We start from the raw sequence: 20,363 nt of genomic DNA, 5'->3' as shown, positions 1-20,363 counted from the left end.
GTCTAAATCAAAGATCCCAAAACAACAGACAATGCACATAAAGATAGTTGTCAGTCAATTTTTGTGCGCAAAATTTTGTTTGTGTGAGTGAAAGTAGTTACATTGCTCTTAAAACGTGATCTGGTCATTAGTATAGATGTTGTTATGTATTATATAAACGAACTACACTATGGCTGATCTTACTTGAATAAAATGTTTGCTCGGTTACTTTGTGCATTTGACAGTGCATCTCATGGTAACGAACCTGACATGATATCTGCAGCATGTTTGTTGAAACCATGCACTTTGGCGAAGATAGATTCTAAATTAAGAACCAACGACAACAGGTACTATAGACCAAGGATGCGTTCGATTGGCAGTTCTAGAACTGAAGCTGAGGGTGTGTCGCTACAGCTGGAACTGACAACAAGGAGAACTAAAAAATTTTTTAAAGCGAACGAAAATCTGGAAATCCGCTTGTGAACTGCAACTGCTAACCAAAGTAATGTCAACACCTATTACAACTTCATCAGCTACCGATCCATCCATAGACTATACTCTGTTAACAAAACGGCAGTTTCATTCTTCTTGGACGTAAACAAGCAAATTCCAGTTCACATAACTATTGACTCATGAGTGCTGTCACACCTATGATAGACCTATAAGCAAGGCCACATAACCGTCCAGTTGACATTGTAAACTTATAACACAGTAACATTTCAATAGCTCTTAACCGGCTGAAATTTCTCTCACTCCCTCAAGTCACGACATTGTCAGGCAAGATCACATTCTTTCAAAGCATCCATTAGCTTTCTTGGCACTCCTATATTTTCATGTTTCCATTTCAAGACCCAAATCTGATCCTATTTACGGTATCAGCAAACTAAAAGTTAAAATTATGCGCAAATAGTAGTTCTAGATCGATTCTAATGAACAGGGCCATTTCGAGCGAAAGGATGACGCGGCGGAAAGGGATCTGGCTACGCGATACTACAGTGTACGCCTTGAATGGCACTGTCCAGCATAAATCCTTTTTCTGCTGTTGGGAGAAGACGTGACAACTTGTGTAGGATGAAACTTGCATTAGATTTCCGTAGCAGAACAGAGAATCGCTTCTTCCAGTAACAACAAAACTCAGCTTCGTTGCAGCGACCTTTGATGTCTCTAGATCTCTTTGCCAAAGTATTTGGATATTCTACTGCGCTGTCTCCCAGCTTCCAAAATGTTCAAAAACTAGGAGTATAAATACCAGGCGATTAAAATTTGCCGTGTATCCTTTCCTGGTGGTATTTTGCAAGTTTTCGATCATCTCTTCAAGTAGCTGCATAGCCATCAGTTGTTGCAGATCCTTTCATTGCTTCTTGGCTCTATGAGTGTGAAAGTGCTGGAGCCAGCACTAGAGTCCAAAACAACTACCTGTATGTCCGGCCGCTTCTCGTTGTCTACATACTGATAACGAACTTCTTTCTTGTGATGGAGATTTAGCTCATGAAGGCAACTGCTCCAACCAGCAACTATTTCATCATGTTCCCACACAAGACCACAACCCAACTTACAGGTAAGAAGATGGTAATTGTCCACGTCCTTACCACAGTCACACACTAGTTCTCAATCCTCGAATGGAAGTTGAGCACCCAGTCTCAGAGACGCCACCATTCGAAATTTGCCAGGCTCAAGTACGAGCGTCTCATCGGTTAGGATGGCTTGAATTAAGCCAAGCCCCTGCTCCTCTTCAATCTAAACATGCAATACATCCCTACACTTGTTGAGGATGAGAACATCAAACAGTTTCCTACTACATTCGATTTCAAATCATCCGTTGTTTTTTGACCAACTATATGTTCACTATTTCTATTGTTTCTCATCACAACTTTGCTTCAAGATGACGCAAGCAGGCGGTCATTACCATTATGATTATTTCCACACACCCTCCATGCATTAACTAATTCAGAATCAAGCCTTGGGTGTCCAAGACGCAACCCGTTGACTGTTTCTATACCTATTGACAACAAAACCCAGAAATTACGCCATTATTGAACCACGCTCAACTTTGTCATCCAACAAAACTGTTGCATTTACTAGGTAGGTGTCGTCATCCTTAGTTGCAAATGCGCAATGCAAACGAATGTGGTAATCAAATTCTTGAGCAACAAAGAGTGGCATACTATACTAAACAAATTACCGTTCCTATTGCCTGCCAAAGAAAGCCTTTATAGTAAAACTATTCTTCTGTTTCTGCCCAGACCTTCGACAGTGTCGAAACTGTCACAGACTCAGTCATGCTCATTGCAGCACAACCGCAAACCCGTACGTACATGTGTCTTGGAAACTCAGAGAACACTGCACATTATCCCTAGTAGATTCCCTACTACACCATGCACATACTTGACTATAGCAGATAGGATAAAACCAGACTGCAATAAACATGGTTTCTCAGAACCCAAGGAATCTTCATTGCATGGATCCGCACCCATGCATGCCACCATAGTTCACGCTACTAGTCCTCCTGTAATCAAACCCCTCCCCTTTTTATATCTACTAATTAAAGTCACATTTTCAAGACAATGTCTAAAAGTTGTTGGCCACGTGTCAGCGTGTTTGAAATAATGACACAAATTTACCAGTCTCCTTCGCTATCTGTGTGTGGCATGACAAACTGCCTACACAAACTATCCTTGTTACTAGTCAGTAGCCACTCTTTCTACCAATTCGTATCATTTACTTATTAACTACTAAATTACACACACACACACACACACACACACACACACACACACACACACACACACACACACACACACAACAAACACACACACACAAACAAACAAACACACACACACAAACAGTGGCGCAAAATTAAAATTGTACAGTACTGACAACCAACTTCTTTCTAGTATACAGAGATAATCGTATTAGATAAAACGTTGCCAAATTTGCAAATTAGGTGACATTGTTCACAATAATGTGAGCAGCAAAGCAGCCCACAGTTGCCTTCTAATTCATCAACATTCTCTCTCACAGCATACTAAAGTACTGTCTAAAAGTCTACATCTACCACCCCAATACATATTCCAAAACTTTATTAACAAAACCTGAATTTTTCTGTGGTGTGTTAGCTTCCCTAGGTTCCACCTACATTAGTCAAATACAACCACTGCACCCTAGTAACATCCATTAAAGTCAACATGTAAGAAACTTACGTCTTGCTGACTGCTCATTGCCCGATATGCTGCTGCGAGAGGCCGAATGCCACCACGAGATGTTATGTCGGTGTGAGTATCTTGAACGTTCTGGCTGACAGATGCTGATGTGATTTGTTGATCCCCTTCTACAATAACACCCTGCAGAAATAAAATGACATTATTAATGAAACACAGCCAACATACTGTAAGCACAAGCAAATTATAATAATTAAATATATAGTAATAGTGAGTTTGGTTGGGTTCATTTGAAGTTGCTGTGTTGTCGCCTGGTCATTAAACGAGTAACTAAAAGCCAGATCAGTTTGCTACTCGATGCATGCAATCCTATTGTAGTTACTTCTAGTGGCATCAAGTTATTACGCAAATGGTAAAACATCAACTAAAGTCTTCTTTAGCTGTCGGTTAGAGGGCACTCAATAAATAACCAATATGTAAAAAGAGTGCAAAGTGATCAGGGAGCATTGCAGCAAAGGTAAGAGCGAATAGCGCAATAAGCGTGAGGTTATTTAAAAGAAAATGTTGTCAGGCTGATGAGACTTCGGAAAGACTTAGAGTATGGATTTAAAACCAATACTTCCAGATTGGTATATACATGTACAGTTAATTAAAGAATTGGAATACAACTAAGGTCAAGAGAGAGTCCTACATGTATAGATTAATTGCAGTAAAAGGAGATCAGAGTGAAACAAGACTAAAATAGATGGGAATACAAGAAACCTGGTAGATGAGACAACCTAAGAAAAAATCATTCTGGCATCAGGGCGGATACAGGATGGGGCACCTGGGGCACGTCCCCCCTGGCAGTGCAATACTAGGCTGGAGTTATAAGACTGCAATTTGACTCTTTGCATACCTGAATGACCCTAGGTATATGTACTGAATGCCATGTTCTGCTTTTAAGCACCCAACCGGGAGAGCTGACTCAGTGAGGGAGAGGTGACGACCTACCCATGGCCCAGGTGAGTGCAGTCACCACATGACATGCTCTGGTCTGCAAGGAATCATCCGGGACAGGTAAATAACTATCTGTGTTCCTCCTTGGCAAAGGTGCCCCTGTACCCGCCCCTGGGCATGATCACTATATAACTTGCTCGAAAAGAGGAATACAATGATTTAGGAGGCTAGATCAGCAAGTCTGTGGTTGGTAGTGTTGTATTTAAAATTCTGTGGTATATGTGGTGTGATGTCTACATTATAACAATGCAATCACTATCCGATCCTGACCTCTAGTCCATGCATTATAATCTATACTGTGCCATGGCCATATAATTCTCTACAACTGCGCATGCCTTTCCAAATCAAAAAATTAAGACCAATGTAAGAACCGTTAAAACAGTAACGCTAAAAAGGCGTATCATGATATTGGCGCGCAAGAGGGCCTGGGTTTTGGACATCCAGACTTCTAGCCGCGCTCCTTGTTAAGTCCCGTATCTGCCAAAGTACACTGTACGTACATTAGCTAAAATTATGGAGGCTTGCTATCGTCTATGTGCGAAGGCATTTCGACTTGTTCCTAATCCAAACGTCTGTTTCAAGTGTTTGAGACTGTGCTCATCGTCAAGATCTGGAAAACCTAGAGCGTACGTGATATCTACGTGCTCATCTGTCATCTGATTGGTAGAAATTGTTATGCATATCGTGCAGCGATGGGAAATCATTCTATGATATACTAGACGTTGAAAGCTCTGCCACCAGACAAGAGATCAGAGAAGCATTTATTATCAAGTCTAAACAGGTTCGTTCTAGCTCGTGGAGAAGAGTAGCCCTAGATAGAAGGCATACTCAGGATTGGTCAAGTGATCCAATAATTTACAATTATTGTTCTTTGATGTACTGTTTGTTGCAGACAAAATAACAAAGCAAACCACGGTGGTTGTGTCAGACAGACAGACAGTTAGTTGTCGTAGAACTTGCTGATTTTTAGCGTACTAGAGACTGTAATAATGCTTTGTCTAAGTCATATATGTATTGACAGACAGACAAAGAAATATTAGGTATTGGCAGACAGACAAAAAATATATGTATTGACAGACAGACAGACAGACAGACAGACAGAGACCCTAGGATTGAATACTAGTAGCAATAGACAGCTTGTTTACGCCATTAATCTCGATAGCCTGCTTCCTTGTTTTTGCCATTGATTTTTTACTTGTACATTCTGTCTAAATATTGTTCTGCCTTGGTACGTTACTCAAAACCAAGAATTAGTCTCACGTAGCCAGACCCCTTTCCGCCGCATCACACTTCCATGCGAAATGGCTACGCGAGACTAACCGAGAATGTTCAACAGCAAGGGTGTACATATAGACAGTCAGATGGACAGACAAACAAACATGCAGACAGACATGATCAATGAGCAGTAACATCACCATCTTGCATATGAATTCAGAAACATAAAAAGAGAAATGCAGGTAAAGAGTTCAACTTCTGTTGTTTCTTCGTAGTGCCATCCAGATAAAGACCTCACTAACCGACAACTTCATCAAGAATTTGTGTTGGTAAGTTTGTCTGTTTGTCTGTCTAGGTACCGTATAACTGGTTATTTCTGCAATCATGATATTTCTGCGAATTCTGCAAAGAAATCACAAAGTGCACAAAAAATTCACAGCTATTTAGGCTTATCCTTGGAGTTCCAGGAAGTTACTGTTCCAACACATGTACATGTGTGCACCAGTAACTGTTTTCCTGGTTGGAATACAGAAATAATTTAATTCACAGTAATTAAAATGTGTGTCTAAATTCATAAATTGCAGTAATTTAAGACTGCAGAAATACGTTATACGGTATTTAATATCCATAAACAGGACCGATTTTGCAAATACCAGTAATGAAGACTTCAAGTATGTCAGCTTTAATTAATGCATTGTGTTTTCTCTTGTCTTGATTAGCTTAGTCATGCATTGCAAAACACTTGTGCTTTCTTTCCAAACTGCTTGAATAAAAATCGTGATAAGTCATTTCGGTCAGCATCTTCCAATTACTTGTTTCAATGGCCAGAGCAAATTACTTGTTTCAATGGCCAGAGCAAATACCTTGTAGGATCCAACTACAAGCAAAAAGAGCTAACCTGCGTTGACTACCATCCACTACACACAATGACATCATCATCATGTAAATATCTTCTACAAATTTAGAAATCTGGTACAACAGAATGACCCTCTAGACCCTCCTGTTTGACAAGAACAACTAAGGAGACCCAGTAAAGACTTCATGTACAAACATGTCATCAATACTGTCCAATGGAAATCATAATAAACAAATGTTGCTATCTGAGTATCATATATTATCATAACTAAATGTAGCAGTTACAACATCTCATCTTGATTATCTGGGGCACTTTAAATCTCTATTGATACATTGCTGCTAAACCAGCTTTTTAGAGATATTAGATCTGTTGCAGAATCCCACACTAAATGCTAAGAAGAGAAACAATCATCTTGCTGAGTCCGTGGTATTTGTCTAATCCAACTGTTGTTGTGTAACATATCAGTGTAATGACAACTTTGCTATTAGAACAAGCTAGCTTTCATGATAATATAAGGAAACCTTCCTGACTAAATGAAGTTGCCCAGGACAGAGTCGGTGGAGAGATGTGTTGGCACTATTATCTCTTTAGTAATTAAACTACAAGACCAAACTTGCACCATTCAAACAGTTTTCATTTTGTGTATGTGTGCCTCCTGTAATAGACTGTCTGAGTGTCTTATTTCTAATTGTGTTGGTTGTGGCCTTTAGATCAATGAAGCATATAATGTTCTGAATGATCCCATACAACGCAGGAATTATGACATTCAGCTTCGTCACTTGTCGTTTAATCCATTATCACACTATAGTAGTCAAACAAGTGCAAACACAGTCTATCACAGGAGTGAACAGTGGAGGTCTGTAATGCTGAAATAATCAACCAAATCATGACATCATGCACACACACACACACACACACACACACACACACACACACACACACACTGCTCATTGCTGCAGTCATGAACACCTTCGACAGCATATAACTATAAGCAATACTCTTTGAGCAAACTACAACCACGTTGTTTCTTTCAGGGACATACAGTTCACTCGAGAAGAGTATTACCGTGACAGACGAAGTCGCAACTTGAAAATGGCTGGCTTGTTGGTACTTATCGTGATCACAGGAGCAATTGTACAATATAAAAGATTGCAGTAAGCAAATGTGGACTCTCTCTTGTATGATGTTAAACTCTTCCATAATTGAACTGACAAACTGAGAGACATACATATAAACATACAAACACAAATAAAGACAGATATTTTTATCCTCTGGAGTAGAATAAGATGAAGTACTTGGAACACTAATTCTTCAGAACTTCTAGCTTGTAGAATTTTTTGGTATGTAGTCTTACTTGGCTTATCAAATACATCTATTGAGTCTATTTACAGACAGACACACAAACAGGCAGATATGACAGACAGATGGGGATAGGAAAGGGTCTACATAGCATCTTAATATAATTTTTGATTGATGTGGTCTGATTGCTTGAGTTACATATCTAATGTCTTGAACCCACGAATTGTTATATCATTTCATACAGCAAACGATACATCTGTGTTGCTGATTGATTTTGCAAGTTCACCTCAAGAGTACTGCAATGCCGCATTTGCCACAGAACTCTTCATTTCTAAAGCAAATGGCCTGATAGAGCAGCAACACCATGAAATGATATGTAGCACAAGGAATATGCTACCTTGAACTTTCTACAAGACACTGTCATTAGATTAGACCCCTGGTGGTAGTTTAAACCATAAGGGTATGTACTTGAGGCGAATAAGTGCAATGGCAGCTCAAGAAGTCTCTTAACCTTGAGATGAAGATTCCGAAACAATATGGACCAGAAACAGTGGACCATCGCTATTCATTGTCACTTTCAGACCAACATTGTGAAAGCAACCTATTTTGTGATGAAACTGTGTTTGAGTCTTCTGTCATGTGACTGGAGTTAGCCACACATTACTATGTCATAGTATAATTTTAGCTATTTTATCAGGTGATATTTCAATGCATAACTTCTGGCCAGTCTTCTTCACTACTAATAGAAAAATAAATGTTATGATTGTGTTATTCACAAACTTTTTGAGGCCAAAAACTTCAGAACCAATTCTTAAGTCTTCATCAATTCCAACATGGCTGTACTTTTTTGGGCATGTTTCCTACTACTAGTTGTTACATGTGTCTGCTGTCACTAATACAGTGAAACTGATGGTCGATTTACTATTTATCTGGATCTGATAGCAGGAATTTATGAACACCAAATAGTTCATACCAAATATTATTAAAACAAAATCCACATGCTGCATCATGTAGCAACACAATCAGTGCAACGTACAGTTTCACCACTGACTCATCATAAGTAACACTTTAATTAATATCATCATGAGTTGCATACTAGCAGCTTAGTCAGAATGTTGTTTATTGAAACTTGCAATAGGTCTGATGTGCAGTGTGTTCAGGTCGGCATATGAAACTATTGGGCAGAGGTTAGATGACCGTTCACGGCAACTAAGTCTTCAATATCACAAAGTGCGAGAACAAGCAAGGTACGTACTGTTACCGTAAATTGTCATATAACATTACTTTTCTCATTGAATCAACAATCTTATTGTGGCAGGTCCACTACCACCAGACAACAACTAGACAATCTGATATTACGTCACCAGCAAGACAAATTGCACAATGAAGACTGTAATGAAACCAATAAAGACACAAGAAACCCATAGTCAATTCTCTGTACAAAACTATTTGTTGAAACGTACAACATACTATTAAATACATCTCCCTTGTTGGCTCCAATCCCATATGTAATTCCATAAATTAATTAGTATGTAACCAGGGCAAGTCACGTATAACTGTTCAGGATAACTTAGAACAGGGCATGTCTATAAGTTCTTGGCTCTTGGGAGAGGAATAGTTTACAGCTACAATTGTCAGTCTCTATAACCATGTTGGTACTAATGTTTGCATTAATTACTATGCCTACATAACTCTCTCCTATATACCAAGACATGTACAATGCCCAGTCATGGTGTGGGTACGAACCTCACCTAATGCTGCTGTTGCAGGTTCTGTGTTCATGCACAAACACACACACATGCGCGTGCGCACACACACACACACACACACACACACACACACACACACACACACCTAAAAATCCTACATGTCAAGAGCTGCCTCTCAGAGGTCACGCCCCCAGCTGTTAAGCTGAGCACTGTGCGCTACTCAGGGAACTCTGGGCCTACGCTAGCAAACTCCTGGAGCCGGGTCAGGCACTCGCAGGAGCACCGACCTGTGAAGCCAACTGTGGTGTGAGCACCCGAAGTCTCACCAGGACCCCAGTGGCTGATGTCACGTCACAGCCGATGGCCGCTTAGGACCCCTGCCAATGACCAGGTACTCATTTATACTCCTGAGTCGAGAGAAGCAAAAGTGTGTTAGTTTCTTGCTTAAGGAAATTATGCCATAGCTCGCAATCACTGTGACTTGAACTTGCAACCCTTTAATTAAGGTCTCGGATGTAAACACTCCATAAGATGACTCTCTAACCAACTGAGCTATTGCAACACAAACAGACACACACACACACACACACACACACAAATTTGGTTAGGCGGCCAGTGTACAGTCACTACACCCAATATCATACATATCATGAGCTAACATATACGGATAGGTAGGTTCTTCTTACCTTGTCAATGCATGGTTGCACTCCCACCATTATGCCACCTGCAAAAACTTTCCCATTCTTGCTCAGTGCTTTGACCGCCTGCAGGCGAGACTGATACCTAAGATGCATCCAATTTCCATTTGTAGCAACCTGCAAATAAGAGCAATAAATTTGCAATCACAGCAATCACAAACTCTACAAATGAGCAACTGCTATGTAACGAAAAAAACACACTGGCATATTGACCAATGCAAAAACCTTACATACTAGTGTCCAGTAAATCAAGTCTCAAAATGAACTATTGGGTTAAGGTAGAGCATGGCTAATGTTTTTATTTGGTCTCTAACACCAATGACTGTGCAATGAACCTGTCACTAAATGTACACGTCTGACAATTTCTTTCCTCGCTGCCTTACTGTTATTTCCAAGGTTTAACAACAAGTTACTCAAGTGCTGCAGTATCAGCACTTGCTGCACCAACTGAGGTAATACAGTTAATTAATTAACGGTACCATAATGAATAAGTGCAGAGAGCACCGTGTAATTACCAAATGTCATACTCTGCAAAATGGCAATTTGATTAGTAAGTTCTGAGAAGATTCCTGGTCCAACATGACTTGCAAAGTTGGCATTAATATTCCACAAAAGCTCAACATGCAACAGCAAGCTTACAGACTACTACAATGCAAATTGAGTATACCACATGTTTCAATATGTTTCCCAGTTGTGAGAACTGCTGCAAGATATACGTCGCAGAACTTGGTGGATATCTGAAACAAAATTCACTACAATAGCAAAGTTGTCAATCACACAAAATTCCAATAGTTTCATAATCACCAACTGTACAGCACTACAATATCTTTGCCAATTTAGAATTATCTGAGAAACGTAGCTAACAAAACAATAATTCTGAAGTCAAGAATGTTGTATGATGTACAGTATAGTTAATATGAGTAAAAACCAAATATTTCAATTCTAGTTGTAAAAAACAGCTCATCAAGGAGGAGAGAGGAGGCGGTCAGAATTAATACTATGTCAACTGTGAGATAGTGCCAAGCAAGCAAAAGTCATAATTTAAAAGCGTAAGTCAGCAACAATAAGAATGGTTGTGTGACATGATGTCTTTCTTATGACATGCAAGAAGCAATTTTTGAGTGCAGGTTGTCACTATTTTGCTAGCACCTCCGATACAACAAACAAAATGTGAAAAACTGTTGCATTGCACATTACATACAACATGTATATTTTATTTCTTTGTTTCTTCTTCTCTTGTAACAAGAAAAAGCAATGCTGGCTACAAGATAAGGTTGCAAACGTTGCAGGTCAATAAAGTCTTCTAAAATTAACAACAGCTGCAGATAAACAAATCTAAAAGTTGTGCATCATTTTTTGAATTAGATTTCATTACCAAGCAATCAAAACTGAATTAAATAAAATAAGAGTTAATTAAGATTACAGATTAGATTAGAGTGATAAAAACAATCTAATTGCTGTTTTCAGTATAACACGACTGTTCAATGCATGATACATGCCACACTTCCTACACAACAGCTAATATTAATTAAGTTAACTGTTAAGTAACTACTACTTAGAAGCAAAACAATTACAACTCACGATCTCAAACAAACTACAACATGCTGCCGAAAACAAGCAACGAACAGACTGAAATATGCTGATGAAAAAGTTACAGACTTACCCAAACACAGTTACCCAGCAGTCATCAAAGTGATCTTCACATGTTATTGACTCTCTAAAAAACACTAGATACACTGAAGCATGACATCCCACAAAATGCATGCATATATCGTATGTGCAACAGCTTCACAATGTGACATGCTATGTATCTGTATTTACACAAAACAATCAGTAGAAATAAAGGTAATATCAACACCCAGATATTTGCAATGTGTAATACTTTCCATGACTGGCCAATGCCTTGATTATACCACACAAACCAATTTAGTGTAGTCTGTTAATAACTTATTATTAATGTACACATTGGACAGCATGCATTGTAATGTATTATGATGTGCATACCCGTGGAGATAAAATGGATCTAGTTGTGCAGGTGAGGAAGGAGAACTCTGAGATAATAAACTAACGGATGGATGAGATGCTCTGATTGTTGATGGAACCGCTGTAAACAGACCCTAAACAAACCGTAACATTACCATATTCATTGATTTTTAAAAACTATAAATAATACTCTACAATAAAGAGCAACAATATTAAACTAACTACGTTTTCAATACAATGAGTTAGTTGAAGTCAAACCACTAACTACTGTAAACAACATTGCTACAATAATTTCATTGATTATGCAATTACTTCAGCAAAGATGCACTTCATTGGAAAAATGGCCTTCATAGTACTACAGTATTATGTATAAAAGTAGCAAAAATAACAAAACTTATTCAATGCAACACAACTCAACCGGACCACAACCAGTAGAAAACCACCTGCTACAACAGTACTCACTAGTTCTACTAATAAAAGCAGTTGTAGTACAATAAATAACTAAACAAAAAAGATGTCTTCTCAGGAAGATGAACCTTGCTCACTCACCTTTACTACTACAGTAGAAACTCGGTAATCTGTACAGCTCCGTGCCAAGCCCCGTTCGGATTAGTGAAATTGTTCAGATTATCAAAAATGCCAAAACACGTAGCCTTGGAGGTCCAGACTTTGCCTCGGACACCCAGACCACTAGTGCATTTACGTATCTCTACCCATATGTCATGTTTGTGGTAAAGGACACTGCTGCAATGACTACATGTACTTCTAAATAACGTGACAGTCAGGATTTAAATAGTTAGATACGTGCATTTGCTGAAAACTAGATAACCGTATCCCGGATCAGGCTACCCAATAGCATCTGGGTATGCAAGGCAGGGAGCCAAAGGTAATTTGGATTAGCGAGGTTCTACTGTATTTTTCCCCTAGCCTCGCAGAGCCCAGACCTTAACCCCGCCTCAAAATTCCAGCGGAAAAACTAGGTTTCCCATAGGCATTCTGAAACTGGGCGAGCCACCAAGTTTAAAAATGGGTATAGCCACTTTTATAAGACATGATCACTATGTGCTAATCCTTAACACATGAGCAACAAACCTTGCACATACTACTCGTACGGTTAGTCTTTGTAGTGATATTGATGTTGTAAAAACTGACAGATATAATATTATCATTGTCATACTTGAGTTATATAACTAGTTGATATTAATGCCCACCTGGTTTAAATACCTGGGGAAACCTGAGTAGTACTAAAGTAGTAGAAATAGTAAGTCTGGTAGAGAAGCGTTGTGTTGATCCGGTAGCTTGTACTTTCTGTCTGTGCAGAAAGTTGGCTTTACAAGTAGATTAAAGTTTTAATCAACAAATGATTGTTTTCTGGTTGATAGTTGCATTCATGTCATAATATATTATAGCGTAGTTTTGTAAAAATGTATCGTAGTATGATCTACTCAAATACACTACAGTCCAGTCGCGTGTCACTTATCCAACGTTCACTTATCCGACACACCAGTTAACCAACAGGTCAAGCTTGTCACGTGGGTGATCACATGGCTGGTCAGCTGCGTAGGTGTATGTACATGTACATCCATGTGCATGTCAGTTGTTTCTTGAAACAAGTTTGAGAGTGAGTTCAAGCATTTCTTCTCGTTGTATTCTATATTCATCTACACCTACATTCATTCTACATTTACATTCAGTATACTTAATGTGGAAAAAATGTCGTATTATATGAACAAAGTTGAGTTCCTAACAACTTCCGTTATCCAACATTTTCACTTATCCAACAGGGTCCGGTCTCAAGGGAGTCAGATAAGTGACAGGCAACTGTATTTCATTCAGTTATAGAAATAGTAGTAGCAGTACATACTCACAATGACTAAGTATCCTAAAATGCTAAATAATAATATTTGGCTACAAGAGAGGAAAATGTGTGAGACCAATCACAACAGTTCTAGCAGGTTTGTAGACTCACAGCCTATCTCTATTTTATGCCGCAAGGAGAATAAAGAAATAGAAATACAGCCACACACAGCTACTGATTGGAACTGATAGAGTAAAGGCTGGTCCACAATATGAGACGGAGAGCAATCCATTCTGTTCTGTCAAACCACATCAAAGCACCGCTCAAGATGGACGACGGAAGGATTGCTTGACAGAGTGTTGACAGACGAATAGAATCGATTTTATTTTGTCCACTCCGTTGAAAGTTGACAGACCGCAACAGGAAGTGATTAGGTACTGTTACCCAATCAGCAAAGTGCAAAATGAGAATGACATAATCATGCAACATGACAACGGTAATTATCAGAACGGGACGTACACGTATTGTGAACATGGCGGAGAGCTGTCCATCATGATCCATCACGGTCCATCACGTCTCCGTCCACATTATGAACTAGTTTTAACTGTTTCCCTTCTGACGTTCAATTGTTCTGAAAAATCTAGAAGCTGCATTTTGTATCAAATATACCACAATAGACAGAGCTGGCATGGCAGGACTGGTAAGTCACCTAAAGTGCTAGACCAATCTTTGATATTTTGACTTCAAAAAGAAGCTGCAATTACTTCCAATCAAAGACATAATTTATTAAATAATTTATTTTTGGCTTAATTAATATTGCCTGCATTTTGGGGGATTTCTAATGTTTATGTAGACTTGTACCCAGTCCCCTTATCTCTCACACACATATATTCACATCATGTCATGCTTGACCACATCCCAGTGCTCTTTTCAAATTTAAAGGAGAACTCTCACCAAAATCAACTATCTCTCAGATGAAAGCTGTCACTTCATGACACAACCCTTTGCAACCATTTACTGCAGAAGTTTACCGTAACGAAGAAATAACGCATTGAAATTACTTGCGTAAGTGTGTTTAGTACCCGTATGTGGCATATGCGAACCTCTGATTGTTGGTTAGCAAGGAAGACCAATATCTGTGCACATTTCAAGGTAAGGATTGTGACACATATGGTGTCAAGTTGTGATTTATTGACTAAAGCAAACTGGAACCCCAAAGTTATCATGCAAGTATCGACTGTGGCAATGCAACCTCATAAGGAGACCCTTCTTAGATTAGTTCATAGATCATGTCTCGCTGAATTTTGGATGCGTTAGAAGCACTTGGTATGGTTAAACCTAAAGTAGTTACTTCGAGAGAGTAAGACTTTGTGTACATACGAGGAATCGTCTGAACAACTCGTTGCCGATTCTCTGCTTCTGTGGCTATCTGAACCGTAGGTTTCCTGCAGGAAGATACCAGGCCTTGTATCTTTCTTTCAACAAGTTTTAGTATTTGGTGAGAGTTCTCCTTTAAATGTTTTCGATATATGAAAGAAAAAATAGTGTATAACAATATTGCAATTTGATTATCCTAAATGTTTGCAAATCCAGATCTTAATCCTAGTGCAATTTCAACCAGTAGCATTATTTTTAGGCAAGAAAAGTTGGTTTTAGTAATTTTTCACAACTCACTCACCTGTGAATGTAGTCTGGCAGCTGGCTCACGTGGTGTACTTTCTTTCACAGCATAACCAGAGTTATCGTACAAACCTTCCACAGGTGGTGCACCACTCTTGTCCTTTGGAGCTGTCAGTGGACTTCTAAAAGTAGATGTACAAAAATCAACTCAATCAATCAAGTGCACGTACCCAAATCAGTCTACACATCAAAGAGCAACAAGAGACAGAACAAGATCTCGTAATTATGATAGCTGATATGCATATACAGTAGTGGACAAAGCACTTGCTGGGCAAGAAATTTCAAGGGTTTTTCAGGATATTTGTGTTTTAACCTAGGTGAGTTGGTCAGCAGTGACCTGACGAATAACTAGAATCAACATCTGAGAATAGAATGATATGAAATACTTCAAAATATCCCTCTGCTGGTGATACGACTCAATACAGTTTTTCGAAACCGGTTCAGAAAATGCCATTTATGATTACTATAGTGACTGAAATTGGACATTTTGGCCCATAATAGTGCTTCTAGCAACTCAGGTATACAATGGCACATCTCCAGCATGTTTCTTCTTCCATCTCTTCCACCATGGGTAAATCCTGTGAGCTGAGCGAAGGCATTAAGACTGCTATTGTGCGTTTGCATAAGAGTGGTCACTCCGCGTCTGAGATTGCTGTTTCTCTTCGTCTGAACAGCTGAACAGTTCGGTATGTTGTTCAGAAGTTCAAGGAAAGAGAAACTGTCTCTGCTGAAAAGAGATCTGAACATCCTAGAAAAACCGACAGTCGTTTTGACTGTCGCCTCAAGATTATGTCATTAAAAGATAACTTCAAAACAGCCCCTAAGTCCGGTCAAGAAATGGCTGTGGCGACTGGAATCGAAGTATCTAACGTCTACGTGAGAAGGAGAGTTGGAGAAGCCCTGAACCCCAATAGCCTTCGCGGGACAGTCAAACATGATAGTGGTGGCATCATGGTGTGGGGATCAATGTCAGCTTCAGGTGTTGGTAGGATTTACAGGGTCCAAGGTACCCTAAAATCTGACCAATACCAAAGAATACTACAACAAAAAATGGTGCCAAGTATGAAAAGACTTGTTTGGCCAAAACAAAACCATTTTACAGCAGGACAATGATCCAAAGCACATGGCGAAGGTGACCAAAGCGTGGCTCAGCAAGCAGCCGTTTCGTGTCCTTGAGTGCCGTCCGCAGAGCCCTTACTTAAATCCCATTGAGAACTTATGGTAGGCCAGAATATGATAAAAAAATCAACAATAAAACTACCCAGCAAATACTTTTGTCCACTACTGTAGCTAAAAATTAATTGTAAAAATAAACAAAGACGTTGGTTGAGCGCTCTCTTAACACCATAAGACATGATTTAAAAGGATATATAGTGACATGCTAAGTTCATGTTAAGTGCTATATCTACAAGTACATAACAACATTATATACTACTACTGTATATACTGAATGTATAGCATTTAACATATCCGTTATAATGCTATCACCTTTCTTTCCTCACTGCTTGCTGTTGTCCATATGCAACAAGACCAGATGTTGACGCTGGTGTAGAATGAACTAAACCACTAGTCATCAATGAAGACAAACCTTGATGAGGTCCCAAGACTCCAGGAGGCTACAACATAAAAGTAATTAGCTGAAAATGTGAGACAATAACAAGACATTTGTATCTACAACAGATCAGTAACATCATACAAATTTCCATTCCTCGGGTAATTTTAATACTAAATCATATTTCAAGCAGTAAAGCTAAAATAGCAAGTAATATTGTATTGCAATGTGTACGATACACATAACCTTTGAAAGTTGTCTGTTGATAACAAGTACGCATGCATTTAATTTGCGTCTCCTCAATGTCAAAGGTAAAATAGTACAACAAATCAGAACGTGTTTGTTTTTCCATCTGTAATTACGATCCCAGACTGTGGACATACAACTGTCACACAACAAAAACATCAAATAAAACTAGAATTTCAGGGAACTGTTTATCTTGGTTTGAGGATTATCTTTATGATCGTACACAGTCAGTCAGAGTTGGTACCAAAGTATCACCACCTTCTTCATGTAAAAGAGGAGTCCCTCAAGGATCCAAATTGGGTCCTTTGTTGTTCATTCTATATACAAGATATCTGGCTGATGTTGTCTCAAATTGTAATTTATTGATGTAAGCTGATGATGCCTGTATATATGCTTCAGGCCCTACACCTGCAAACGTGTGCAAGATCTTAAATGCAGATATTAAAAAATGAGTAAATGGTTTCAAGGTAATCTACTAGTTTTGAATTCAAAGAAGTCAAGTCCTTGTGCTTCAAAAAAATATAAGTATAATCATCCTTCTGAACAACCTCATATCTGCATTGGTTCAGACATCGTTTCTGCAACAACTACAGCTAAGTATCTTGGTGTCAATTTTGACTCTTTCTTGGAAACATCATGTTTCAGCTATTATTGATAGAAGCTCTAGAAAGATTGGAGTTCTTTGGCGATATAGAAACAACATGACCGAAAAGGAAAGATTCTTATTCCATAAAGCTGTGATACAGCCTAACATTGACTATGCTGCTGTTGCGTGGTCACCATTGAATAAAGCACAGAATCAACGACTCCATCGGTTGGAGAAGAAAACTGTACGTGTTATAACAAATAGTCCATTCATGGAATTCAGTAAACCATTGTTTCAGCACCTGAGATTTGCTGATTTTGAATGCAGACACAGGATACAGCTGGCGAAATTAAAGCTACTAGTGGTTATCTAACCAAGTCAAAATAACTGACAAGTTTAAGACAACTAAATAGATAACTGAAAGATGCACTCATGTTAGTACTACCAACTCTCTCTCTATATCCCTCGACTCAAAACAGAAGCACTGAAGAGGACGCTTGAGTATATAGAGAAACAACTCTGTGGAATTCACTACCATGTAGTTTACAATTTATACAGTCATATTCGAAATTTAGTAAATCTATCATTAGAGAGTATTACCCTATATAGAAAATCATTTGCATAAATATGCTAGTTTCTGTGTTAATGTACTGTCTTTCTGTCTGTGCGTATATTTTATCTTGCTAGTTTGTATCTGTATATACTGTTCTAGAGTAGAGTCGTTAATCTAATATCCGACGTTCTCTGATATCAGATACTTCCAGACAAATAACAAACAAGAATTTCTTTCATCTAAAGGCATGAATGTAGATAATAGTTACACAGAAACAAGATGTGTTAGATTGGGCTTGATCGCTTGACGTCTTGCCGTTCACATCGACAATTTACAATTGCCACTGCTGTTCTCCTATATCAGACACACCCTTTAATATCGGACAGCGGTTGGTTTTTGCTTTTGACGGCATCACAGCTTACTGTCTGCACCTTCAAATAACAGGTACATGTCTCTTCTACAAGCAGTAATAATAACAGATTGGCAGCTTTCTACGTTCTCTCTCAAGAGGTTGAAGAAGAGGGGCGGGTCATGTTCTCTAATATCGGATACCTGTTGTGCTTGTTTCGAGTACAATCACGCCAAGATAATGCAATGGATTATGTCAACATTGACGACAGACGTCTAGAAACTGCTCGCTGAGTATGAATAGCCTTTCATTCGTCTCCCATGTCAAACGAGGCATTTAGCTGGAAAGGCAAGTATCTTAAAATTGCTCTAGTATTGCATGTATGCCTATTATAGGCGCAAAATAGACAACTACGATCGCATACAGCCGTGTTCAAGACGTCAATACTGCATCCACATGTGTGTATGACACGACGGTGAGGTCTGGGTACGCGAGACTAATTTCAAGGCATTGTCAGCTACCGCCGTCTCTAGATTCATTTGTTCGCGAACGATGGCGATGCTTAAGACGTGTATGGTAATTGAGTAAACTACAGCTTTCTGCAAGACCCATTCCGTTCGTGTAGCATATGAGGGCAGACACACATGTGGATGCAGTTTTGACGTCTAGAACACAGCTGTTTGCAATCGTAGTTGCGCCTATAATAGCAATATGTGCAATACTAGAGCAATTTCAAGACACTTGCCTTTCCAGCTACTTGCCTCGTTTGACATGGGAGACGAATGAAAGGCTCTTCATACTCGGCGAGCAGTTTCTAGGCAAATGTCATCACCGTTGACATAATACATTGCATTATCTTGCCGCGATTGTACTCGAAACAAGCACAACAGGTGTCCAATATTAGAAAACACAACCCGCCCTCTTCTTCAACCTCTTGATAGAACGTGGAAAGCTGCCAATCTGTTGTTATTACTGATTGTAGAAGAGACACGTACCTGTTATTTGAAGGTGCAGACAGTAAGCTGTGGCACCATAAAAAAGCAAAAACCAACCGTTGTCCGATATTAGAGGGGTGTGTTCAATATAGGAGAACAGCAGCAAAAATTGTAAATTGTCAACGTAAACGGCGAGACGTCAAGCATTGCCAAAGGTTTTCCCTAGTAAAATAAAAACTCTACCACCACCACCACTACTGTTTATGACAACACAATTCCTGTAACTGTAGGCTACACTGTAACCGTGTAGTACTAATCAAGAAAGCCCTAATTGTAAATCCTAAATTAATAAATTATTATAAAATTTAAAAATACAATAAATTCATTAAGAGTATCGCGCATGATGCAGACAAAAACAAAAATATTATCAAAGTTAAAAAGTTAAGTGTATAACTAAATATTTTAATATAAAAATTAATTATCTTACAGTAGTGACAGCTCCTCCTCCTCCTAACAAATATCGAGGAAGGACTTGAAACCCTTGGGGGCTCCCCATGTTTGCTCCACTGGCGTTGATTGGAGATACGACTGACTGATCTAGATTCGACTTAGATTTCAACACACGACAAACGAAAGAGAGTCAAGATGATCATACCCTGCGCGGCCATTTTCAAAATGTAATAGCCCGGATGTCTGACTTGCAGAGATGTTATTATGATGAATGATTCCTCTTACAAACAGTAATGCGTCGTCATGACTCCATTAACC

The 20,363-nt window shown here is 39.0% G+C and overlaps 2 protein-coding genes across 2 annotated transcripts; one reads left to right on the top strand and one right to left on the bottom strand.

The window, feature by feature from the left end:
• Window positions 1-2,929: 2,929 nt before the first annotated feature.
• On the bottom strand, window positions 2,930-20,278 carry LOC134181256 (nucleoporin NUP35-like). The gene is made up of 10 exons (XM_062648499.1): window positions 20,251-20,278; window positions 20,083-20,192; window positions 16,863-16,990; window positions 15,373-15,496; window positions 11,918-12,030; window positions 11,577-11,630; window positions 10,581-10,650; window positions 9,902-10,030; window positions 3,180-3,320; window positions 2,930-3,111 (listed from the first exon to the last, which is right to left on the bottom strand). Exons 1-10 carry the CDS (start codon window positions 20,261-20,263, stop codon window positions 3,031-3,033), a joined length of 963 nt encoding a protein of 320 aa, XP_062504483.1. The 5' UTR covers window positions 20,264-20,278; the 3' UTR covers window positions 2,930-3,030.
• On the top strand, window positions 4,613-8,996 carry LOC134181598 (dnaJ homolog subfamily C member 4-like). Its single transcript, XM_062648865.1, has 7 exons — window positions 4,613-4,762; window positions 4,827-4,917; window positions 5,627-5,680; window positions 6,918-7,063; window positions 7,242-7,361; window positions 8,667-8,753; window positions 8,825-8,996. The coding sequence occupies exons 1-7, from the start codon at window positions 4,650-4,652 to the stop codon at window positions 8,931-8,933; spliced, it is 720 nt and encodes a 239-aa protein (XP_062504849.1). The 5' UTR covers window positions 4,613-4,649; the 3' UTR covers window positions 8,934-8,996.
• Window positions 20,279-20,363: the final 85 nt, after the last annotated feature.

This window comes from Corticium candelabrum, chromosome 6, assembly GCF_963422355.1.
Source record: "Corticium candelabrum chromosome 6, ooCorCand1.1, whole genome shotgun sequence".
Lineage (NCBI taxonomy): Eukaryota > Metazoa > Porifera > Homoscleromorpha > Homosclerophorida > Plakinidae > Corticium > Corticium candelabrum.
This window is presented reverse-complemented; position numbering and strand designations above follow the sequence as displayed.